This window comes from Myotis yumanensis, unplaced genomic scaffold (genome assembly GCF_028538775.1).
Source record: "Myotis yumanensis isolate MYYU_CA2020_CCGP unplaced genomic scaffold, mMyoYum1.0.hap1 SCAF_16, whole genome shotgun sequence".
Classification (NCBI taxonomy): domain Eukaryota; kingdom Metazoa; phylum Chordata; class Mammalia; order Chiroptera; family Vespertilionidae; genus Myotis; species Myotis yumanensis.
The window spans coordinates 18747586-18772307 of NW_027223767.1; the positions used below are offsets into that span (position 1 = coordinate 18747586).

General features: G+C 59.3%; 1 protein-coding gene across 3 annotated transcripts; it reads left to right on the plus strand.

Moving 5' to 3' along the window:
- The first annotated feature begins 1826 nt into the window (after window positions 1-1826).
- On the plus strand, window positions 1827-24326 carry MYO1C (myosin IC). Of its 3 annotated transcripts, none has more exons than XM_070394861.1 (32): window positions 1827-1924; window positions 8492-8647; window positions 8766-8881; window positions 9469-9667; window positions 9748-9828; window positions 10705-10884; window positions 10977-11075; window positions 11822-11935; window positions 12020-12091; window positions 12498-12617; window positions 12723-12805; window positions 13028-13133; window positions 13234-13314; window positions 13611-13702; window positions 16338-16432; window positions 16510-16556; window positions 16658-16738; window positions 18502-18607; window positions 18710-18827; window positions 19376-19489; window positions 19565-19641; window positions 19963-20031; window positions 20127-20211; window positions 20311-20470; window positions 20757-20840; window positions 21747-21840; window positions 21924-21979; window positions 22087-22222; window positions 22299-22369; window positions 22460-22557; window positions 22632-22731; window positions 23089-24326. In XM_070394861.1, the coding sequence occupies exons 1-32, from the start codon at window positions 1850-1852 to the stop codon at window positions 23113-23115; spliced, it is 3192 nt and encodes a 1063-aa protein (XP_070250962.1). In that variant the 5' UTR covers window positions 1827-1849; the 3' UTR covers window positions 23116-24326. The 3 variants fall into 3 exon arrangements, with proteins under 3 accessions (XP_070250962.1, XP_070250961.1, XP_070250960.1); XM_070394860.1 differs by lacking the exon at window positions 1827-1924 and adding an exon at window positions 2795-2876; XM_070394859.1 differs by lacking the exon at window positions 1827-1924 and adding an exon at window positions 7070-7146.
- The last annotated feature ends 396 nt before the right edge of the window (window positions 24327-24722 follow it).

The window sequence follows — 24722 nt, forward strand, 5'->3', positions numbered from 1 at the left end:
GTGAGGCTTAACAAAAAAAGTCATCACCATCTTTTCTTTCTGCTCCCTACCCAGAAGTTCCCATGGTAACCTCTATCCCTGCCCCCAGTACACACACACACGAAGAACCCTGAACCCTTGCACTTGCCCACTTCATTCCTTCTCACACACACCACCATCGTGGGTGCTGTCACTACCCTTCATTTGTCAGACCACAGCTCAGAAGTGGGACGATGCAGGCAGCTGTGGTAGCGTGCAGGACGAGAGACACAGGGGTTAGACCAGTGTGAATCAAAGTTCTATCTCTACCCACAGTCTCAATTGTCTGTAAAATATAAATAATGCACCTATTCACAACTATGTTGTGAAAGAACAATTGTACACACACAAACACCCGAAGTAACACTCTACCTACCTCATGATTACTGAGGCCCTGGGGCTGCATCTCCAGGGCTACTGAGTCCAGGGGCCCCCTGTCTGTCCTCTTTGTGGAGCAAGCTTGTCCTTGACATGCCCACCTCCCCCTGCCCCCTAAGTCTTCACTGCCCTTCCCTCTCACAGCTCCGCCTTCTGCCTTCTCATGGCAGAACCCTCCTAGCCTGGCAGGAGTGAGTCCAGCAGGGATTGAGAGGCGGGAGGGGAAGGGGGAGTGCTTTCCCTCCTCTTGGCCGCAGTCAGGATATGGCCGCTCTGGGCCCAGCCCTGACCCACTGGGTGGAAACAGGAAATATGTGAGACTTGGTGTGCGCCGGGTCTCTGTGCCTGGCTCCGCCGCTGATAAGGGCCATTGTGTGGCTGCCGGGGATGAGCCTGCCCTGGATGGATGTGCTTCCTGGAGGAAGGAAGGAAGCTTTGCTGGTCTTTCCTGGGTGGGCGGGGCTGTGAGAGGGAAGGGAAGAGTGCCTGGGGGAAGGTGACTGCCCATTGCTCTACTTCACCCTCCCATGCCAGCCTTCCCGCTGAAAGGTCACTTTCCCCCATCCACTTCCCCTTCTCACTTCCGTAAGGAATGGCTGGAGACCCAAGGGCTCGATCCCAGGCCAGGAAAGTGTCAGCTGTGATTTAGCAACAATGAAGACAGAAAAACAGGAACATTCAGGGTGGGGGGCACCTGAGGGTGCTAATGGGAAAGTAAGGAGCCAGCAGGCCTAAGGCTGCCCACAGCCAAGGAACCCAGGCATCGACGTCCCAAGTGGTTGAGGCTCCAGAGGAGGGCGGAACAGGGGGCTTGTCACAGTGTCCCCCCCCACCGCCTCTCCAGCCAGCCAACCCCCTCTTCCCAATATGGCCAGCCCCCAGCAGCCCTGGCCTTTCAAACTCAAGGGGCTCGTGTGCTGCTGTGGGAGGCAGGCAAATTGGGGGGAGGGAGGCGTTGCATGCAGGAGGGGCAGTGCCTACTGATGGATCCTCTTGGCTTAGGACAGGATGTGCGTTTTGATTTGGGGAGTGGTCAGTGTGCTCTCCAGCAGACCCCAGTGAGGGTAGGGGGAGAGGCCCAGCCATAGAGCTGCTGTGGGGAAAGGCCGCCTACCCTCTGACCTAGAGCCCAGGGTACCCCAGGGGTGGCTCTATCAGCTGCTCTGGTTACCTGGGACAACAGGCATTTCCTCCATCACTCAGCCCCTCCTCTTCCTGCCCCAACCCTCTGGGCCAAGAGGCCTCCCAATCAGACCTGGGCTGCTCCAGCTGTGTCCTGAGGAGCTGGACCAGACACATCCCCTGGGGCTGGAGTTGAAGCTGAACCAAGTGGCCATCCCAGTGTGAGACCAGATTCCTGGCTGCAGGAACCGCTATAGCCAGCGGGCGGGCGGGCAGGCAGGCCTTTGCCCAGAAGCCGCAGTGCCCAGCACGCTGGCAATCCACAGGCGGAATGGCGCTGCAAGTGGAGCTGATCCCCACCGGGGAGATCATCCGCGTGGTTCATCCCCACAGGCCCTGCAAACTTGTAAGCTGGGATGCTGTGGGTGGGAGGAAGGGTGGCAGTGTCTCCCCAGGGCCCACAGCCCTCTTTCAAGCAAACCTCTTTGGAAAGAGGTGAGCAGTGGGGAGGGGTTCTGATTTTGGTGGAACAGGAGGGGACTGGACAAGAGGGGTAAATGGAAAGAAGGGGAAAGGTTTTAAGCGCCACTATTAACCATCACTAGGAGCAGGACTTTTCAAAGTGGGACTCTGGGTTCGAATCCCTTCTCCTCCTGCTCCCTGATCCTCAGTGGGCTGGGCTACGAACTGGGCATAACAGCACATAGGTGACAGGGCTGCTCTGAGGTCAAAGGACTAGTGCATGCAAAGCTCCGGGCGCATAGCACAGGCTCAGTTAATGTCTTCCCGTTCCCGTGGGCCCAAAGCAGTGCCAGCTCAGAACAGTAGCTCGGGCTGAACTGGGGGTGAAGGGAGAGAGGCAGTCACAAATGGGGAAGAACCGATCTGGCTCTGCCCCAAGAGGAGGGTTGGGTTTGCTGTGGGGGTGGAAAGGGGCCCTAGGATGGTGAAGGAGAACCCCATCAGACGCACCCACCCAGCTCTGCAGCGAAAGGGCTGGGTCTTCGTTGGGGGCGGGGGGTGAGAGAGATAGAGAGAGAGAGAGAGAGAGTTGTAGGGTGTGCGGTGTGTTTGTGTGCACGCCTCGTCCTGGGACCTGGTGGCGGAGTGTGCGGCACCAAGTCTCCGCGGACCAGGGCCGGGGGTCTGGACCTGGACGGGACGGGCGGCCCCGGGCGGGGCGGGGCAGCAGGGTGCGCGCGCGCGCGCCTCGGTTTGGGCCCTGCCCGGGATGACGACAGGCAGCGGCCCGGCCCCGGGCGGGCCCTGGGCGGGGAGAACGTGCCAGGGCCGCGGACTCCAGAGCCGGCCACGCCGCCCAGCCTGGCCCCCGCCCGCACACGGAAAGCGCCGAGCCGGTGGGTACGCTGGGCACGGGCGCGGGGCGGGCCGCAGCCTCATGGCCCCGGGAGGCCCCCGCGGGCGGGCGGGCGGGACGGGGGAAAGGGCGGGCGACCGGGCGCCGAGACTACCCGAAGCTATCGTGCGGGAAGCGGCGGTCGCTGGGGCCGAGGGTCGGCTTGGCCCGGCCCAGGCGGGATCCCAGGACCCGGTGGCGCCAGGGCTGGGCCCCGCGGAGACTTAAGATTCCTGTGGGGAAGGGGAGGGCGGGGAAAGGTGGCCGGGGTCCCTCCAGGCGCGGGCACCCCGCAAGCCCTTTGGCCAGGCTCTGCCTCTGGGTTCCGGGGAAGCCGCCTGCGCCCCGCCCCTTCCCGTTCCCCGCCCCCTGGGCCCGGCCGCGCCAGGACTAGAGTGAGTGTGGCGGGCGGGGGGCTTGGAGATGAATGAGACAATGAGCGGCCGGCCCACGGCCTGACTCCGCTGCCCGCGCGCCCTGGCCGCCTGCTCACCCGGTTGGCTCAGTGACTCATTCATTTACACAGGCGGCGACAAGGGGGTGCTGAGCCCCGCTGCGCCGGGTCGGGTGTGTGCTCCAGGCAAGAGCTGCTTCTGGGAGAGACTGGCCAGGGTACCCGCGATTAGAGCGCCATGCGATAAAGCAGGGGCTGTGTGTGGAGGAGTCCGAAAGGGGGTCTGGAGGCGGTGATAACTGAGCTGAGTCTTCAAGGATGACTAAGAGTCGGTCAGTTGGGAAGGGGAAGTGCAGCGAGGGCCAAGGAAATTGCAGGTGCAAAGGCGGCTTAGAGAACCACGTGTAGCAGCTGGTGGCAGGGTGGGGGGAGCTCATGCTGGCTGCGTGTGGCGGTGAGGCATGGGGCGCGAAGGGACTGGAGAGGGCCACACAGGAGGGTGCGGGCAGTCGGGTAAACTGAGGACGGGGAGGTCCGCTGGAGTCCATATTGCAAGAAGCAGTGGGTGTGTGGCACATGGACCGGTGCCCTATAAACCTTCACTCTATTAACATGAAGTGCTAATTGATCGGACTGTGTTTGTAAATACCACAGGCTGCTGTGGGAAAATGGATTAACAGGAGGAAGGCAGCGAGGCCAGTTTGGAGGCTGCTGCCTGTTCCGGGAGTGGAACGGTGAGGGGGGAGCAGAGGAAAGGTTTTAGCAGGTGGTGACTCCTGGGAGGAGTGGAGGAAGGGCGGGCCTTGTGATGCCAGGTGGCGGTGCCAGGTGCCTCCCTCCTCTCTACATAGAGGATGTTGACCAAGCAGGGTAGGTCAGGAGGCAAGGTACTCTATTTACTTCTGCCGGACCCCCAGGGAGAGGTGTCTGGCAGGCCAGAGGCCCATGGTTCTGGAGCTAGAGTTGACTGGAGCCCTGTGAGCAATCAGGTAGAGCCCCTAATTCGCTCCCATTCCTCCCCAACTCCCCTCACAACAGTTCCCTTGAGCCTGGAACAGTCCTGGGTGGGGCTGCCTGGGCCCAGACCTAAAATGTGTTTGATAAATATAAATTGAGCACCTGTTCTGTTCCCAGCACTGCACTTGGGGTGAGATAGGCTATGGTTCTTTCCACTGCCACAACCGGCCTTACGGCTGCCTCAGTAAAAATACACTTATAGCAGTGATCTGGGGGGGTGGGGGGAGGCTCAGAGCACCCATTCCAGGCTGGCATGGCCCTGGCCCTGGGCTGGGGGGAGCATTTGAGGCTGCCCATTGACCTCCCCGCTTCTCCAGAGGTCAGACTTGGGGGCACCTGGCCCATACTAGGTAAATGACACTGGATGCTCCAGGTTTGCTGGAAACATCTCCCAGGTGGGAGGAGAACCAGAAGCAGCCTTGGAAAATGAGTCCTAGGTTACTCAGAGGCCATGGCTACACCCCAGCCCCTAGGTCCAGGGCCATGCTAGGAGCTCAAAGACCATGGCCCACACTCCCTCGCTGCTACTCCTAAAGTCTACATGTCAATAGCAGCACCACACCAGCAGGTGTACTGGGCACTGCAGTCATTCGGTCACTGAGAAAGGTCACACCTATTAACCCTTACAAATAAGTTTGGAAATTTGCCAGCCCTAAACCGCTCTCAGTCCTTCAGGGCAGCCCTGAGTGACTAGTGAGTGCTAGAGTTCCTGGTTCTAATCCCACCCCTCCTTTTACTAGTCCTGAAATCTTAAACAAGACATTCATCTGCCCAGCCTCAGTTTCCCCGTCTGTAGAATGGGAATAACAATACAGACTCATGGCTTGGCTGGGGGCTCAGAACGCAGGATGCCCCTGGCTCTCACACCCTTGGTCCCGTGCCTCTAACATCTCCCCTCTAGCGCTTCCGTCCAGGCAGGCGGGGCGGGCTGGTGGGGCTGGTCTGGGCCGGAGCCGGCCCTCGTGCCCACGCAGCAGCGGAGACACCCCCTCCTTCCACCGCCGGGCGGCGGCTACCGGGGCGCCAGAGGGCATCCGGGGAATGCGGCGGCGCGGCTCCGGGTGGGGGATGGCCGGCCGGACCCCTCCGCACGCGGATTCCCCTCATTCCAGCTGCCTGACGCGGCTGCGGGCGGGGCGGACACGGCGACCGCGAGGCCCCGCCCCCGCCGGCTCCTGCCCTGGGGTCCCCGAGCCGGTCCGGCTGCCCGCGGGGAACCCTGTCCCAGGTGGCGCCGGCCTGACCCCTGCCCCTGGCCCAGGTGGGCTGCAGGCGGAGTCCCCGCTCCGCTCCCGCTCGCGGCGGAATTAACCTGGGGCACCACGGAGTGCGCCCCTCCCGCCCTGAGCCCGGCCGCCGGTGCGTTTCATGTCCCCCTCCGCGCCCACCACCTCCCAGCTGCGCGCCCCTCTGGAGGCCCATCTCCCAGCTGGCGCCCGCCCCGCCGGCTCCCTCGGGTTGTTCTCGAGGTAACGAGGCTGGAGCCCGCACCTGCCGCAGCCTCACCCCTTCCCCGGGGAGCCCGGGCCGAGGCGGGGTGCACTGGGGCTTGGGGTCGGGCTCTGCCCTCCCCGCCCCCCCGCAAGGATAAGCAGTGCCCAGCACTGCGCCCCGGGTCCCTGTGTGCTGGGGTGCGAGGGAGCCGGTGGGGCGCAGGCGAGTCCTCGTGGTCACGGGGCGGGTCCGAGGGGCTCCCCGCAGGTGAGGGTCTGCCCCGAGCTCGCGGGGAGTGGAGTGGTGCCCACCGGGGGCCTGCGAGGTGCGGTAGGGCCGCGTCCGAGCCTCTCCGCCGCCCCGAGGCAGGTACTGGCCTCATTTTAAGGGTGAAAAAGAGGTTCTGAGCGACTCGCCAGCCTACAGCCTGTCATAAACGCTACCGCCTCCTGCAGGCACTAGCCGTCGCCCCCCACCTGCGGGGACAGCTGCAGCTCGCTTCTCGGGGTGGTGCCTCCCCGGAGTCCAGCCGGGGCGGGAGGGGCTGGTGCGGGAGGAGGAGGGTGTCCAGGCAGAACGTGTGCACGTATTTCCAGGGGCCAGAGGGGGCCCCTCCCAGAGGAGGGAGCGGGCGGGAGGCCCTGGGCGCACAGCCCGCTGTGGCGTCCAGGGGGAGAAGGGGCCTGCCCGGGGCCGGAGCCGCCGTGGGCTTCCCCGACGGGAACGGACCGCCCTCGAGCCGGCCCCGCTCGGGCCCAGGCCCCGGGGCTCCCGCCCGGTGGGCACCCGCCGGTGTGGGCGCGGGAAGCTGAGAGCGTTTCTCGGGCTTCGCGACGCGGCCACCCCCCGGGGAGGAGGGGACGGGGTGGCCCGGCCGCGCGGGGCTCCGCCCGCCGGGCGCGCCGGCCGTATTTGGACATTTCGTCCTATTTTTAACTTTGCTGGGACTGGAGGTGGGGGAAGGGAGAGGGAAATCCTGCTTCCTCCGCGGCCCGCCGCCCGCGACCCTCCCCCGCGCCCGCCGGGGCGCCGTGCAGACCCCCGCCCGGAAGTGAGCGCCGGGCCGGGTGGACGCGGCGGGCGCGCGGTTCCGGGCCCCACCCCGCAGCCAACGACGTTCCTCCGGGAAAACCTGACTCAGGCGGCGCCCCTCCCGCGGGGCCGCCCCGCCGCGCCCCTCGCCCCGAGAGCGCCCTCCGCCCCCACCCCCGCCGAGAGGGACCCCGGGGTCCGGGCGCAGGGGGCGGGGGCGGGGGGAGCCCCGCGCTCCACGCTCCACGGGCTCGCGGAGCGGGCGGCGCGGGGGCGGGGGCGGGGCGGCCCCTCCCTCGTTGACGCCGCCGCCTCCGCCTCCGCGGAGCCCGGCCCGAGAGCACCGGCGGCGGAGGGGGCGCGGGCGGCGGGCAGGATGCGCTACCGGGCGTCGGTGAGCGGGCCGGGGGCGGGCGGGGGTCCCGGGCGGCCCTGCGGCCTCGCGGCGGCGCCCCGGCCCCGCCAGGAAGCGGGCGCGGCGCCGGAATTTCGGGTGGAAAAACGTCCCGGGAAGTTGCAGGGGGAGGAGGCCGCGGCGGGGAGGGCCGCGGGGCGCGCGGATCTGGGGCCCGGCTCTTGGCTCGCGGGGGCGGCGGAGGGCTCGGACCCGGCACCCGGGGGCCGAGGGGGCGGGGGCTCCGGCCCGATTTGCTGGCCGCTTCGGGGCCGGACGGGGCGGAGGAGGGGGACAGGCCGGGGCGAGGCCGGCCCTGCTCAGACCCAGAGGGGGCCCTGGCCAGAGTCCGGGGGGGTTTGGTTGGGGAAGCCCTGCTGCCCCTCGGGACCCAAACCCGCCGCCTCCTCTGCCGCCTTGCTCGCCTCGGGCCCTGACACTTTCCGTGTCCGTTTCCTGGAGCCCCAGACCCTTTTCAAAGAGTGTGTCGGGGGGAGGGCCGCCCCAGCCTGTGCCTGTCCCGCCCCCCGGGGCCCCAGGCAGCTGGAGGCGGCAGCTGGGCTTTCCGCGGTGAAACCCCCACCCCCTGAGGCCTCCCGGGCTCCCGGGGGAGGAGGGTGCCCGGGGAGCCTGGCAGCTGATGGAGAGGGTGTGGCCCCGCGATGGGAGGGCGGCCCCCTCATGGGGTCAGTGCTGAGTCCCGCTGGACGGGCGGCCCCTGGGCGGTCCCTCTCCTGTGGGGCCTGGGGTGGTCTCCTGCTCAGTCCCTGACACTCTCCCCTGGAGAGTCTGGCGGGGGCAGGGGGGGGGGAGGCGCCCCTACTCTGCCAAAAGTGCTCACTCGGAGCCATTTGTCCTCCAACACCTGTCACCTGTGGCTCAGAGGGAGCCCTAAGTCACCTGGTCTAATCCAACTCCTCCTCCTGGATGCGGAAGAACCCTAAGAGGGGAGGGGATTGGTCCAAGGTCAACAGAGCTTTTTTTCTGTGATTCCAGGAGTTCCTTCATGACCCCCCTTTCTCTACACAAAACTAGCACCTCCGGGATTCGGTGGCCTTGCTCCTCTGTCCTCTGGGCCCTCTGTGCTCCAGGGTCTGTGTCCAGGCCCATGCACCCACGAGGTCTCTGTTCTGGGTGGCCTCCCTGTGTCCTCCATGTTCCCTGTGTACACCCAGGCCCAGTGTACACAGCGTCGTCCTGCTCCTGTGTCCTGTGTCCAGGCCTCCCGTGTCCACCTGCCCTGCTGCCCTGTCGATCCCACAGGCTGTGGTGGGGGGGGGGGGGGGGAAGTGGTCTTACCTTACCCTGCTGGCCCTGACCCTTTCCCGCGGCTCATTCCCAACAGGCCCTGGGCAGCGACGGGGTGCGGGTGACCATGGAGAGCGCCCTGACCGCCCGTGACCGGGTGGGGGTGCAGGACTTCGTGCTGCTGGAGAACTTCACCAGTGAGGCCGCCTTCATCGAGAACCTGCGGCGACGGTTCCGGGAGAACCTCATTTACGTGAGGCCCGAGTGGGAAGACAGTGGGGCTGCTGGGGGGTTCGGAGGCAGGACTGAGGGGGAAAGAGGCACCAGGGGCCTCTGGGAGAGAATTCTGACCCTCCTCCTCCAACCCCCAGACCTACATTGGCCCGGTCCTGGTCTCTGTCAACCCCTACCGGGACCTCCAGATCTACACCCGTCAGCACATGGAGCGTTACCGTGGCGTCAGCTTCTACGAGGTGCCACCCCACCTGTGAGTGACACCCCATCCCCATCTGAGATGACCCCACCCGGCCCTCACTCTAACATGACCCCAGACTCCCCACTGTGGATGAAGCACCGTTCACATCGGTGAGGGATCCCACAGTTCCTCACCCTGGACCAACTCCATCCCCACCTGAGATGAATCAGCTCCATCTGGTCGGGACCTCCCCTGCCCCCACCCAACTCATTCTCACTCCTGACTTATTTGCCCAACTGTACCTGGCATGGCCCCCAACTTTGGTGACCTCTGGGGGCCTCCAGCCCTACCTATGAGGGACCCCAACCTCTACCTGAATGAGTGATCTCCATCTTCCCTCTGAAGGTGACCCCCTCCAGTGCTCGCTTCGGCAGCACATATACTAAAATTGAAAGTGACCCCCTCCACAGCTGTGAAGAATCTCCCTCCACCCACACCCTTGAAGGTTCCCCAATCCCCATCCTCAAGGGTAAATGCAGCTCCCACCCACAAGAGAACGCCAGGCAGATGTGGGAGTGCCCTCCCCAGCCCCACCTGCCAGACTCCCACCAGCTGCTCGAACTCCTACCCCCTGAGCTCCTGACCAGCCTCTGCCCCAGGTTCGCGGTGGCCGACACTGTGTACCGGGCACTGCGCACGGAGCGCCGGGACCAGGCAGTGATGATCTCTGGGGAGAGCGGGGCAGGCAAGACGGAGGCCACCAAGCGGCTGCTGCAGTTCTATGCTGAGACCTGCCCAGCCCCTGAGCGGGGTGGTGCTGTGCGTGACCGGCTGCTACAGAGCAACCCTGTGCTGGAGGTGAGGGTTGGAAAGCATCTGAGAGGAGGGAGAGGCAGGGAGAGAAGGCCGACATCCCTCATACCCCCATCTGCTCCTAGGCCTTCGGAAATGCCAAGACCCTCCGGAACGATAACTCCAGCAGGTTTGGGAAGTACATGGACGTGCAGTTTGATTTCAAGGTACCTGTGTGTGCCGGGGCAGGGGGGTGGGTTTCCCATTCAGTAGGCGCCAGTAAATATTTATTGAGCTCCTGCTGTGTGCCAGGCACTGTTCCAGATGCTGGAACTGCAGCATTGAAACAGAACAGACAAAAATCCTGCCTTTAGGGGAGACAGACAGTAAGCAGGAAAATGTGATGTAGGTGACAAGTGCCATGGCAAAGAATAAAACAAGGTCAGGGGTGGGGCATTTGCTCTTTAATTATGTTTTGAACTCCAAGAGGAAGGGAGCCATCAGGAGATTTGGAACAGAAGTGTGTCAGGATCCGACTTTCCTCTTAAAAAGATCGTTCTGGCTGCTTTGTTGAGACTAGATGGTCAGAGAAGCAGGCCAAGCAGGGAAACCAGTCAGGAAGCTGATAGAATAATCTAGATGACAGGTGACTGTGGCTGGAACCAGCGTGGGGGCAGTGGAGGTGGGGAGCAGCGGTTGGACTCTGGGGTTTTAAAGGTTAAGGCAGCAGGATTGATGGGCTGATGGGATGAGAGGAAGCCTGCAGACTCCTTAGCCTGAGCACCTAGAAGGGTGAAGTAACCATTGACCAAGATGGGAGACAGTCGGGGGAGCTAGCCTGAGGATCGGGAGAGGAGGAGTTCAGTTCAGGGCTGTTGAGTTTGAGATGCCTGTTGTCCGTCCGTCCGAATGGAGCTGACATGTAGATGGGGTTGAGTGTCCTCATTTCTTAGATGAAGAAGCTGAGGCAGCGGGTGACTTGCCGGAGCCCAGGCACTTAGGGGCAGAACTGGAATTAGAACCCAAGACGGCGGGGGAGAGAAGGGAAGGGGGGCCCCACTTCCCATCCCCCTGAGTAGTCCCCATGTCTGTCCTGCCCGCAGGGTGCCCCTGTGGGCGGCCACATTCTCAGTTACCTCCTGGAGAAGTCCCGCGTGGTCCACCAGAATCACGGGGAGAGGAACTTCCACATCTTCTATCAGCTGCTGGAGGGGGGCGAAGAGGAGACACTGCGCAGGCTGGGCTTGGAGCGCAACCCCCAGAGCTACCTGTACCTGGTGAAGGTGAGCAGCTGGTGGGCAGGGCAGGTGCCACCCGGGGAGCAGCACAGTGCCAAGGCGCCACAGCTGACAACCCAGCTTTGCCCCTCCCCCAGGGCCAGTGTGCCAAAGTCTCCTCCATCAACGACAAGAACGACTGGAAGGTCGTCAGGAAGGCTCTCACGGTCATCAACTTCACTGAGGATGAAGTGGAGGTGAGGCCTCTGCTGGGGACCCTCTTTCCTCCTGTCACACCCTGAAAATCTCAACCCACTTTTACCGCCCGTATCTACTTAGGTCCCCCTTCTCCTCTCAAACACGTCACCTCCCAGTCCCTGCTCCATCCAACCACCCCTGGTTGCCCTCATGTGCCGGAAGCCGGTCCATCCTTGCTGCTTGACGCAGTCACTGCAGGAAAGAAACATCTACACAGCATATGTTTCAATGGACCTGGCATATATAGCATACTGTTTTTAATATGTTTGCTCCCTTTAGCGCCATGTGTTTTAACCAAGGTCACCTCTCCGAGAAAGGTTGTTTCCCCAGGTGGGGATCTTTCCCTGAGGTTAGGGAGGGGATACAACCCCTTAATTAAGTGCCAGGCGGGTAGTTAAGCTACATGGTCTTTACTCCCTGGAATGGAGATGAGAAACACCTTAACCCTTGTAATAGAAATTGACAGGATTGGGATCGGCTGGTATAAATACGGATGTAATAAGACAATAAACGTCAGATCCTCATCAGTTCCTAACCAGAACTCCGACCAGAACTTTGGCTGGAGATCCTGGCTAGAGGTCCTGACTAGGCTGCTGACCAACTGAAGGCTGTCTTCGTGTCATTCCTTCTTCGCCGACTCCGTCCACACCTTTGGGGACCCCTGGACCTGCTGGGATTGGACCCCGGCACTCATGGAACTCTCAGCCCCTCCTGTGACTCCCCTCTGCCCCTGCCTGTCCCCCAGGACCTGCTGAGCATCGTGGCCAGTGTCCTGCATTTGGGCAACCTCCACTTTGCTGCCGATGAGGAGAGCAACGCCCAGGTCACCAGTGAGAATCAGTTCAAGTATCTCACTAGGGTAAGCGGGGTGAGCAGAGGGCAAGGGCAGAACAGCTGGGTGAGGGGAAGGGCACCCTCACCATGCCCCCCACCCCCTTGACAGCTTCTTGGTGTGGACGGCTCAACATTTCGGGAAGCCCTGACCCACAGGAAGATCATCGCCAAGGGAGAAGAGGTGAGGCCGAGCCTTTGCCTCAGGAGATGGGGTGAGGGATGCAAGTATAAGGTAGCCCCCACCATCGTTGCCCCTTCCCCTGGTCCGCTAGCTGGTCCTCTCAGCAATGCTGGAAGGACATAAGGCAGCTGGCTCAGAGAGGCACAGGGGCGGGCCAAGGTCACACAGGAAGAGGGTGAGGGAGTCAGGCTAGAGCCAAGACTCTGACCTCTAGGAATGGGGCCTCTTGTCCGTATACCTCCTTCCCTCTGGTGGGGTCACTGTGTCCTCTCCTGTGCCCGCCCCCCCTCCCTCCCCCAGCAGGAGGGCGAGTAGACATAGTTTCCTGGTGTTCAACCTGAACCCAGAGGGGAGTGGGTGGAGAGGGGTCTTCAGCACTCATCTCCGTCTCACGCCACACCTGCAGCTCCTGAGCCCGCTGAACCTGGAGCAGGCTGCGTATGCTCGAGATGCGCTTGCCAAGGCCGTGTATAGTCGAACCTTTACTTGGCTAGTCGGGAAGATCAACAGATCATTAGCCTCCAAGGTGAGGGCGTGGTCCTGGCTGCTCCCAAGGGAGCAGGGAGGCCTGGGCCTGGGCACTGGGGGCTGGCAAGAGTGGGGACCCATGCTCTTGGTTGAATGACCCTAGGATGCGCAGAGCCCCAGCTGGCGGAGCACCACGGTCCTTGGGCTCCTGGACATTTATGGCTTCGAAGTGTTTCAGCACAACAGGTCAGTGCCCTCTTCCTCCTGCCTGTCTCTCCTCTCGTCCCTCTGTCCCGGTCCTTCCCCTCTGTCCCCCGCCTCTCTCATTCCTGACAGTGATTTCCCAACCATCCTGGGTCCTGATGAGTGTTTCTCCCCATAGCTGCTCAGGGCCTGGCCCATCCTCCCCTTACCCCCGCCCTGTGGCCACCTTGAGCTCCTGTGGTCTCTCTCCTGCTTTCCTCACAGCTTCGAGCAGTTCTGCATCAACTACTGCAACGAGAAGCTGCAGCAGCTGTTCATCGAACTCACCCTCAAGTCAGAGCAGGAGGAGTACGAGGCAGAGGGCATTGCGGTAAGCGCGGGCCTGCAGGTGTCATAGGAAGCCCAGGTGTCAGTCCCCGAGGAAGGCACCAGGACCCCATGATGATGCCCTCCTTCCCTGTACCCCTCAGTGGGAGCCTGTCCAGTATTTCAACAACAAGATCATCTGTGACCTGGTAGAGGAGAAATTCAAGGGCATCATTTCCATTTTGGTGAGTGTTCTGTTCCTTCTAAGCCTCGTGTGGGGCTGGGTGGGAGGACGTCACTCCTTCCCCTTTCTCTCCAGGCCAGTCCACGGAGGGCCAGAGTTTGGGGCTGAGCAGGGACAGGGCAGGGCTCTGCATGGAGGGTGAGGTGAGGTGCTGGCTGCATCTGGAAGCTGTCCCTAGGAAGTCCCCTTGATCTGCCCCTTTCCCTGTGTCTCTGCCTCCTGCATGGTGCCCCTGAATTACCTGTGCTCTCCAGTCCCTCCCTTGACACATCCATCTCTCTGTGCCACACCCCTCAGGACGAGGAGTGTCTGCGCCCTGGGGAGGCCACAGATCTGACCTTCCTGGAGAAGTTGGAGGACACCATCAAGCACCATCCACACTTCCTCACGTGAGTGGGGTTGCAGGGCTCACTTGGGTAGAACCTGTGGAAGCCTGGGATCCCCCCCATCAATTAAAACATCAGCCACAAAGAGATGACCAGAGGGCCGAAACCGGTTTGGCTCAGTGGATAGAGCGTCGGCTTGCGGACTGAAAGGTCCCAGGTTCGATTCCGGTCAGGGGCATGTACCTGGGTTGCGGGCACATCCCCAGTAGGAGATGTGCAGGAGGCAGCTGATCGATGTTTCTCTCTCATCGATGTTTCTAACTCTCTATCTCTCTCCCTTCCTCTCTGTAAAAAATCAATAAAATATATTTAATAAAAAAAAAAAGAGATGACCAGAGGAGGTGCTGAAGGACAGGCACACAGAGCCGCAGCTCACCGTACAGCCACAGAGGAAGAAGCCAGGAGCATGGCTTCCTCCTTATTCTTTTCTGAGAATGAAACTTGCGAAGGCCCAGCCAGCGTGACTCAGTGCTTGAGCATTGACCTATGAACCAGGAGGTCACAGTTTGATTCCCTGTCAGGGTACATGCCCAGGTTGTGGGCTTGATCCCCAGTGTGGGATGTGTAGGAGGCAGCCGATCAATGATTCTTTCTCATCATTAATGTTTCTATCTCTTTCTCCCTCTCCCTTCCTCTCTGATCAGTAAAAAAATATTTTTTAAAAAAGGAAAGGAACTTGCTAAAATTTTTTAGCTTCCTTTATTTGCAAATTGCTTCTTATTTAACTCATCCCTCAAAGTGGGCAAGGGAGAGGAAGCAAGCCCCTCTATCCCAACTCTGTCCTGCATCGTCTGTGCACGTCATCTCCTCTAACCTGAAGCAGCCCCGAGGAGGTGTTCCTTGTGCTGTCTCCAGTTTACTGAGGTTCAAAGAGAAGTCCTTTGCCCAAGGTTATCTCCCATCTAGTAAGTCACCGAGCTGGGACTCAGTCCCAGGGCTGCAAATGCCAAAGCCCTTCGTTAAAACCCTTTTCCTGGTTGTAAAAATAACGTTGCTCGTTAGAGAAACGCTGGAATGTATGCAAAAGCCACTTGGAGTCCTGTCACCCAGAGGCCATCACTGTTAACAATTCGAGGCATTTCCTTCCTGCCTTTTTCTATACCTTTTTTTTTTCGTGGTTGAGAACTTACTGTGTAGAGCAGGTCCTCAGATAATGCTGTTTCATTCAGTGTTGTTTTGTTATACCATTGATGAGCTGTTGTGGGAACTTCATTCTTGTTTATGTCAATTAGCCTCTGGTAAAATTGCTTTTGTTATATGTCATTTCACTTAAAGTCACAGAACCCATTAACGACAGTAAGTGAGGACTTCCTGTAGAAGGCTCAGGGTAGTGTTATATCTTTCAGTATTTTCCTGTATCAAACAGAGAAGAGTTCCTCAAAATGCTTGCTCTAATGGCTCTAATCCACGGACACCCCATGGCTCTTACCCAGCCTCTGGGGGCCCTGGCCAGCCTCCAGTTTCTGCTAGATAACAAGGCTGCCACAAACATCTTTATGCCTTAAACCTCTGCCTGTGTCTCTGGTTAGTTGATTGAAATAGTTCTTAAAAGTAGAAAATGGGCCCATGCTGGTGTTGCTCAGTGGTTGGAGTGTCATCCTGTGCACTGAAAGTTTGTGGGTTTGATTCCCAGTTAGAGGCACATACCTAGGTTGTGGGTTCGATCCCAGTCGGGGCATGTATGTGAGGCAACCAATAGATGTTTCTTTCTCTCCTCCCTCCCTCCTTCCCTCTCTCCCTCTCCCTTCTTCTCTCCCTCCCTCTCCTTCTCCCTTCCCCTCTCTCTAAATAATCAATAAAGACAAAACGTAGCTTTGGTCTGTGCACCAAAAGGTTGCCAGTTCAATTCCCAGTCGTAGCACATATCTGGGTTGCAGGTTCAATACCCCATTGGGAGATGTTTCTCTCTCACATCGATGGTGTTCTCTCTCTCTCTGTCTCTCTCTCTCTCTGTGTCTCTTCCTCTCTTCCTCTCTCTAAGCATGCCCTTGGGTGAGGCTTAAAAAATAATAATCTATAATAATAAAAGGGTAATAAGCTAATTAGACTGGATGTCATTCCGGACGTCCTTCCTAACAAAGCTGGGAGGGAAGCCAGCCTGGTCCCGGGTGCCTGCGGGTGGCCCGAGGGAAGCAGCCCGGGTCCCGGGTGCCAGAGGAAGGAAGGCCTGCTCTTGCAGGAATTTTCGTGCATCGAGCCTCTAGTAATAACATAAAATAGAATTAAAAAAATACATATCCTCTAGTGATTGTTTTTTAAATATAGAAAATGGGCTAAAGGGTATACACATGCTTAAGACTTAAGTAATCTCTTGAGGCAGATTCTATTCTTAAAATGTAGGGCCATGCTCAACCCTCTGAGCAGTCATGCAACAGCCAGAGGCGCTGAAAGGAGCCCTCTGACCAGTGTGCCCTGCAGGGCGGGAGCCCAGATCCCGGGCCTGGCACAGTGTGACCTGGGCAAGGCCGTCTACCTCCCTTAGAGTCTGTGGCCACCTCTGTGCAGGGAGGCAGGGTGGGCTGTGGGTGGCCTGGGCATGCCTGCTTCCTCCTGGAGGTCTGTTTCCTCTCTAAGACCCTTCAGCAGGCAGGGAGCATGGCTCAGGCCAGCACGCTAGCTACTCTCCCTGTCACCCCAGGCACAAGCTGGCTGACCAGCGGACCAGGAAATCTCTGGGCCGAGGGGAGTTCCGCCTCCTGCACTACGCTGGGGAAGTAACCTACAGCGTGACCGGTGAGGATGCTGGGCTGGGTCCCCACAGTGGCAGGGAGGGGGCTCTTCCTCAGCTCACATGTGCTCTCTCCTGCCAGGGTTTCTGGATAAAAACAACGACCTGCTCTTCCGGAACCTGAAGGAGGTGAGGGGGACTGTGGGGAGGACTCTGAGTTTGGCCCCAAATGACCAGTGTCCCAGGAATCTGTCCTACTACAACCTTGAACCCATGCTCTGCCCTCACAGACCATGTGCAGCTCGGAGAATCCCATTATGAGCCAGTGCTTCGACCGGAGCGAGCTCAGTGACAAGAAGCGCCCAGAGACGGTGTGGAGGCTGTGGGGCCCGAGGGGGTGTGTGTGTGCACAGGGATGAGTGCCTGCAGGAGCCTGGAGTTGGCTGTGTGCATGCGAGCGTCTGTGCTTGTTGGTTCCTGTGGTTGTGTATCTGTGCCTACGTCTGTGTGTGCTCTATGTCTGTGTCATGTACACAGCCACTGCTCCGTGTCCGCCCTGTTCTCTCTCCTCTGAGCCAGCCAGCCTCCTCCCTGGTCTCCTGGCTGCTCACCTGCCCTTACAAGCATTCCCCACATATCTGCTGTGGGGATATTCCAAATGGCAGATCAGTTCCTATCATTCCCCCACTCCAGATTCCTCTATGGCTCCCTTGTTCCCTCAAGTTTAAATTCACTCTCCCTAATGTGACTCTGAGTTCTGCTCCGATACGATACTGCCTCTACCTGCCTCTAATCCCCTTCTCTGCTTGTCTTGTTTGTAGCTCACTGTGTACATCAAGCCTTTGCTCAGACTGCCCCTCTGCCTGGAATGCCTTTCTCTCCTCTCTTCCTTCTGGCTGTCTCCCCCTTTTTTTTTTTTTTTAGCGAGAGAGAGAGAGAGAGAGAGAGAGAGAGAGAGAGAGAAACATTGATACGTTGTTTCACTTATTTATGCATTTGTTGGTTGGTTCTTGTATGTGCTCTGACCGGGGATCGAACCCACAACCTTGGTATATCGGGATGAAGCTTTAACCACTGAACATATCCTTTTTTTTCTTTATTGATTAAGGTATTACATATGTGTCCTTATCCCCCCTTCCCCCCACCTTTTTTTTTTTTTTTTTTAATTTCAGAGAGGAAGGGAGAGGAAGAAAGAGATAGAAACATCAATGACAAAAGAGAATTATTGATCGGCTGCCTCCTACACACACCCCACTGGGGATTGAACCTGCAACTGGGCATGTGCCCTGACTAGGAGTTGAACCGTGACCTCCTGGTTCATAGATTGATGCTCAACCATTGAGCCACACCTCCTGGGCTCCTACACATCCTTTAAACCAATGGTTCTCAACCTTGGCTGCACATTAGAATCACCTGGGAATCTTTTTAAAATCCTGATTTCTGGGCCTCATCCTCCGGAAATTCTGTTTCTTTGTTATGGGGTGGGGCCACAACATTAGTAACAAAGAAACAGAATTTCCGGAGGATGAGGCCCAGAAATCAGGATTTTAAAAAGATTCCCAGGTGATTCTAATGTGCAGCCAAGGTTGAGAACCACTGGTTTAAAACTTAGGTGAAGGGGCATGTCCAGGAGGCCTTTCCTGCTGCCCGCTCCCCCATAAACGGGATTCGTTGCCCCTTCTTGGTGCTTCCAGAACCACAGGGATACACCCCTGTTACTAATGGGGCCACGACAGATTTCGAGTCTGCTGGAGTCTGCTTGAAGGTTCTACATAGCAGTGTACAGGGATAATGGTTGGACGTACAGGTGTAGGACACATTGTTGAAGAAAGTGGCCCTGAAATTCTAGAAGAGGAAGAGTGCTTGCCAAAGGAAGGTGTAGGATTGAGGTTGTGCTGAGGCCTGAGCAGGGTTTTTAGACCCCAGTGAGGTTCCTAAACTGAGGTCTCTAGTCAAGCCATTGTGGTGATGCAGGTGGGCCTAGTCTGTCCCCTTCCTCTGTGAGAGAGGAAGGGCCCCAGCAGGGTGGGGGGTAGGTGAGGGAATTGCTGTTTTGCCCCAGGAAGGGGCTGTGCTAGGAGTCAGAGGCATCAGCCCAGCTCCAGCCAACTTCCCCTTCACCTTGGCTCACCAGGTGGCCACCCAGTTCAAGATGAGCCTCCTGCAGCTGGTGGAGATCCTGCAGTCCAAGGAGCCCGCCTACATCCGCTGCATCAAGCCCAACGACGCCAAGCAGCCCGGTAGGCCCTCCCACCCATGGGCCCGGGGGCTGAGCTCTGGGCAAGGGCCACAGGCCCTCTGTCCATGCGAGCCCACTGATTGCCCTGTCACCCCTCCTCCAGGCCGCTTTGATGAGGTGCTGATCCGGCACCAGGTGAAGTACCTGGGACTGATGGAGAACCTGCGAGTGCGCAGAGCCGGCTTTGCCTATCGCCGCAAATACGAGGCTTTCCTGCAGAGGTGGGGGCGGGCCTGGCTCAGTGCCAGGACAAGGGGTCCAGAGGGTAGGAGCCTGGCAGATCCTGGGAGGGAAGACGGGTTCCCAGCCCCATTGCAAAGCCAGGATGCTGAGGCTCTGAGCTGCTGAGGCCTTTCCATGCTGCAGGCCTAATGCCGAGCTTGGTAGAACCCCTCCCCCCAGGCCTTGCCTTCACAGAGCACGTGGCATCCACATATCTGTCACCAGGAGAAATGCTAAAAGCTTATGAGGACAGAGTTTCTATCAGCTCAGACAGGAGAGAGCCGCTTTGTGGTTATCCTGACTTAGGGTCTGGGGACTCAGTCAGGTGTGAATTCCATCTCTGCTACTTTCCAGCCCGTAGCCTTAGGCAGATGAGAATATTAATTGCCTTATTGTTATAAGGGGGACAATAGAGCCACCTCCCATGCGTTCTGTGAGCTGCCTGTTAGGGGAACCTCCCGGCAGGTGCCCAGAAAAGCTGGTCTGGGTCCCCAGGGAGGGTGGTGGCTGAGGTGGGAGCCCGTACATTTCTGCTCCTGCCCCCCAGGTACAAGTCGCTGTGCCCGGAGACATGGCCCACTTGGGCAGGACGGCCTCAGGATGGGGTGGCTGTGCTGGTCAGGCACCTCGGCTATAAGCCAGAAGAGTATAAGATGGGCAGGTGAGTGGTGCCCACTCCTGGGGTCTAGAGGGCATGGGGATGGCAACCAGGGGCTGATCACTGCTGCCCTCCCAGGACCAAGATCTTCATCCGCTTCCCCAAGACGCTGTTTGCCACAGAGGATGCGCTGGAGGTCCGGAGGCAGAGCCTGGGTGAGAGAGGCCCCACCTTTCCTGTCCCAGGGGGTCCGTTCTGGGGGCAGGAAACAAATCATTGCATTTGGGCTCCTTTTCCAGGAAGTCCTCCTCGCCCACATTCAGCTTCCCCCTCCTTACCAGCCCCAGCCCCTGCCCCCACCATCTGTTCTGCCCTTGGTACAAATGCTGAGCATGTTCCCACATTCCATTGCTGCCTCCTACTCGCTTCCACTTACTCTCCCTTCTTATTTATCCTCACTCAGTAGCTCCTTCAGCCATTGCTCATCCATGCCACTCAGTGAGCTCTGGTCCATTGACTTTCTTTCTCACCTACAGCCACAAAGATTCAGGCCTCCTGGCGGGGCTTCCACTGGCGGCAGAAATTCCTCCGGGTGAAGCGATCAGGTTTGGGGGCCTCTGGGTCTTCAGCGGGCAGGGCCTGGGGCTAGGGTGGGCCACCTGGTGAGGGGATAGAGGTCAGCCATCTGTGGTCTCTGCAGCCATCTGCATCCAGTCCTGGTGGCGGGGAACTCTGGGACGGAGGAAGGCGGCCAAGAGGAAGTGGGCAGCACAGACTATCCGGCGGTGAGCACTGGGGCACTACGAGGGGGTGCGGAACCAGACGTGTGTAGGGGTCCGTTGCAGACTTCTCACCCCCGTCCCTATTGGGTTCCCCACCCCCAGGCTCATTCGAGGCTTCATCCTGCGCCATGCACCCCGTTGCCCCGAGAACGCCTTCTTCCTGGACCACGTGCGCACCTCATTTTTGCTCAACCTGCGGCGGCAGCTGCCCCGGAATGTCCTGGACACTTCCTGGCCCACACCACCCCCTGCCCTGCGTGAGGTCTGCGGCCCTCCCTGCTGGCTTGGGGACTTTCAAAGCACTCGGGAGGGGACCAATTAGCATGAGGCCAGAGGAGCAGTCAGGGCTCCCCAAGGGAGTAGAACTGGGGCTGGGCCATGGAGGGCTAGTTGGTTTGAGAGAAACGCCTTCAGGAATGGAAGGGGTTGTCCAGATTGAAGGGATGTTGCTTAGGCCAGAGCCTGGTGGTGGGCATATGCCCGTTGTCCTCAGAGGGAAGGGAGCCAGCTGTCTGGGTGCCTGATGTTGGCTCGCGTTGCGCCCACAGGCCTCCGAGCTTCTGCGGGAGTTGTGTATGAAGAACATGGTGTGGAAGTACTGCCGGAGCATCAGCCCTGAGTGGAAGCAGCAGGTATGGAGAGCCAAGAGGCAGGTGTGGACTGGCCAGGGGGCAGGGGCACCACTTGAAGAGTACCGGCCTGGGGGAGCACTCTACTCCTGATTTACCATGTGACCTCAAATGGATCCCAGCCCCTCTTGGGCCGCACGTATGAAGCAGAAGCTGGAGTAGGTTGTGGGTGGAAAGTAGGGTTCACCTGGGCCAACTCCACTGGACAGTAGAGGCTTCCCAGATGCCTGTGTGGAAAAGGCTGCAGCGTCAGTCTAACCGGTTGGTAATGTCTGCCCTGGTTTTGGAGACAGACATTGGCTGCCAGTGTGCCTTGTGTTTGCCAACTCAATACTGGGCGATGCTAAAGGACCCACCCGCTCAGGTGACCTGTAGTAGGTTTGAGTATTAGCAATCAGCCAGCTTCAAGATCCCATGTTGATGCCGAAACCGGTTTGGCTCAGTGGATAGAGTGTCGGCCTGCGGACTGAAGGGTCCTGGGTTCGATTCCGGTCAAGGGCATGTACCTGGGTTGCGGGCACATCCCCAGTGGGAGATGTGCAGGAGGCAGCTGATCAATGTTTCTCTCCCATCGATGTTTCTAACTATCTATCTCTCTCCCTTCCTCTCTGTGAAAAATCAATAAAATATATTAAAAAAAAAAAAAAAAAAAGATCCCATGTTGAAGCTGAATATTGGGGGTCCCAGGGCCTGCACCCTGACAATGCTGTCAGGACCCTTCTAGGGAACTCTCTGCCTTGGTTGGTGGAGCCGGGGGTGCGGTAGAGGAGGGGTTCATGGGAGTGTTGGTGGCAGGGCTTAGCCTCCTGCTGTTGGGGCTGGAGAGAGGGTGAGGGAGGCTGTCTCAGCTTCTGAGGCTCTGGTAGGCCCCACCCTCTGACATCCCTCCTCCTGGCCCTTGTCCCTCAGCTGCATCAGAAAGCCGTGGCCAGTGAGATCTTCAAGGGCAAGAAGGACAATTACCCACAGAGTGTCCCCAGGCTCTTCATCAGCACACGGCTTGGTGAGCCCCTGACTTCCCAGTGTCAAACCCTCCCTCACCGTCCTAGTCCCCTCTCTCCTCTGACTCTCCCCCACCTGGTGCAGGTGCAGACGAGATCAGCCCCAAAGTGCTGCAGGCCCTTGGCACTGAGCCCATCCAGGTGAGACATCAGGGATGGAGGCATCGGGGGCCGGGCAGAGGGTGAGAGGGTTTTCCCTGGAGCCCCTCGGCCCCTCCCCTACCCCTCATCCCACCTTCTGTTCTCAGTACGCGGTGCCTGTAGTGAAATACGACCGGAAGGGCTACAAACCTCGACCCCGGCAACTGCTACTGACGCCCAACGCTGTGGTCATCGTGGAGGATGCCAAAGTCAAGCAGAGGATTGATTACACCAACCTGACCGGTGAGCCAGAGTCCAGGGCTGCGCAGGGGGGTCCCTGCTCTGACCTTGATCCCTAACCTCTGCCCTTCCCCCTCAGGAATCTCCGTCAGCAGCCTGAGCGACAGCCTCTTTGTGCTGCATGTGCAGCGCGAGGACAACAAGCAGAAGGTGCCCTTTGGAGACAGGGAGGCAGGGTGGGGTGGGGTGGGTTCTGTAGGTCAGGGCAGAGCCTAACCCCTCCCCTGGTTGGGCCCCCAGGGGGATGTGGTGCTGCAGAGTGACCATGTGATTGAGACACTGACCAAGACGGCCCTTAGCGCTGACCGTGTGAACAACATCAACATCAACCAGGGCAGGTGAGGCAGGTAGGCATGGGGAGGGGGCCGAGTGTACACATTGGGACGGTCCTCACACACACTCTTCCCTCCAGCATCACGTATGCAGGGGGCCCTGGCAGGGACGGCATTATCGACTTCACACCTGGCTCAGAGCTGCTCATCACTAAGGCCAAGAACGGTCACCTGGCTGTGGTGAGTGGGACCTGGGACTGGGGTGGCCCTAGGACTGGGGTGGAACCTCCGGTGACCAAGGCGTCCTGGCAGTGCTTGGGTACCACACCACCCCGGTCATCCTGCTGCCCATTTGGGGCCAGAGGGAGGGGCCTTTGGAGCCCTGTAGTGCCAAGGGTCATAAAGATGGCAGCATGGGGAGGGGGAAGACCTGGGGGCCTGGGTGTGCTGGGTGAGAAGGGAGGCCCACTCCGGCTAGGGAGTGGGACCAGAGTCTGCAGGACCAGGCCGCCGCTGCATGCTCCTAACCCGTGAAGACAAGTGCCCAGTGCGCCTGTCTGCTTCCCGCTCACACTTGGGCTTCTCCCTTCCCCACAGGTGGCCCCACGGCTGAACTCTCGGTGATGAAGGTGCCACTGGGCCCTCCCACCTCCCAACGCTTTGCTTATCCTCTCTTCCCCTCCCGTTACCAAAGACTCGAGCTTCCAGACAGGGACCCAGGGACACCTCGAAGCCCACAGACAAACTCCTGCCTCCTGCTCTCCCCTCTCTTGAGGGCGCTGCAGGGAGGGGTTAGGGAGCTGCCCCAGGAGTGGGCCAGGCCGGGCCACAGCAATAGGAAAGCCGGGGCCAGAGGCAGACACGCCAGCCCCACTGTCGATGCCAAATATTTGAGAGAAGGGAACTTTTGCTGAGGTTTTCTCTGAGATTTTTTGATGCTTTATAAGAAACTATTTTTTTTTTAGCCATTTCCCACCCCAAGACACACTGGATGTGTTTTCCCTGACTCCAGCCAGGCAGGGAAGGTAGCTCAGAGGTGGGGCGGTCTGGGCCCTGGTGCCCTCTTTCCTGCCCAGACCCCTCTGTCCTCCTCGTTCCCTTGCGCCTTGTCTGCCTGCCTGTCTCCCCACTGCAACCCGCTCAGTGGACACCTAGATCCTCTGCAGCCCGCTCCGACATCCTTCTGGGGGCTGAGACCACCCTTGCCTGCCCCCTTTTCCTGCCTTAACAATGTCCTTTCAATACCAGCCTAGGCTGAGGCTGTCCTGGAGTCGGGGAAGGTGTCTCAGACCACAAAATGTGCGAGACTGAGATCAGCTAGTCCAGCTTCCTCATGTGACAGCAGGAGGCAGTAGCCCAAAGAGGGGAAGGGACTTGCCTTCCTTCGTCCAGCAGGTTGGGGCAAAACCAGGACCGCAGCCCTGTCCTCTCAGTGCCTCATCCAGGAACAGGGGCCCCAGAAAACAGGCTCATGTCTTAGGGTGCATGTGGCTCCCTGACCAGCAATCACCCTTGGGAGCCACCAGGTAGGAGAAGCCCTTCTGCCTGAGTCCATACCTTATGATGACACAAACCCTGCTCACCATAACTGGCCCCATTTCAAGGATGTGAGGCCTTTCCTGTGCCCCAAGCTGCCCCCTGTCCTGGGAACCTGGGGAAGGGGCTGGCCTTGGGAGGAGCTGCAGGGGCATCACCTCTTTCTGCTGCTGCTCCCCTCACACCTCCCCAGAGAGCCTGGGCTACCTAGCTGCCTCTGCCTCCTGGGGTCTCGGCCCACTGCTGACACTTCTGCAATCCAGAGAAACACTAAATAAAGCAATACGTGTTTGCCAACAGTGGTCTCCTTGTGAATGTTAGGAAGGGGAGAGGACCCCCTAGAAGGCAGCCAGGGGTCTTGTATTAGAATTTTTGCCTTGTCCCCTGAAGGAGGGAGGCAGAGCTCCCTTCCCAGGGAGAAGACCAGGTGTGACCAATGGTCGCAACATTGACTCTTGAGAAGGGCTGCTCAGCCTGGCCCAGTGCTTTGAGCTGGGAGGCAGGAAGCATCACACACTGTTCCTCCCTGTGACCTCGGCCTGTCCTGGAAGGCTGGTGCACAGAAGTGCAGCCCTGGGTGGAAAGTGCAGGAGCCAAGGGGCAGACCTGCAGGAGACTGACTCCTGACAGGGACAGGGGCGGGGGAGGGGGATGAAGGGTTGCCAACACATCACAAAGAAGATGACATGCCCTGA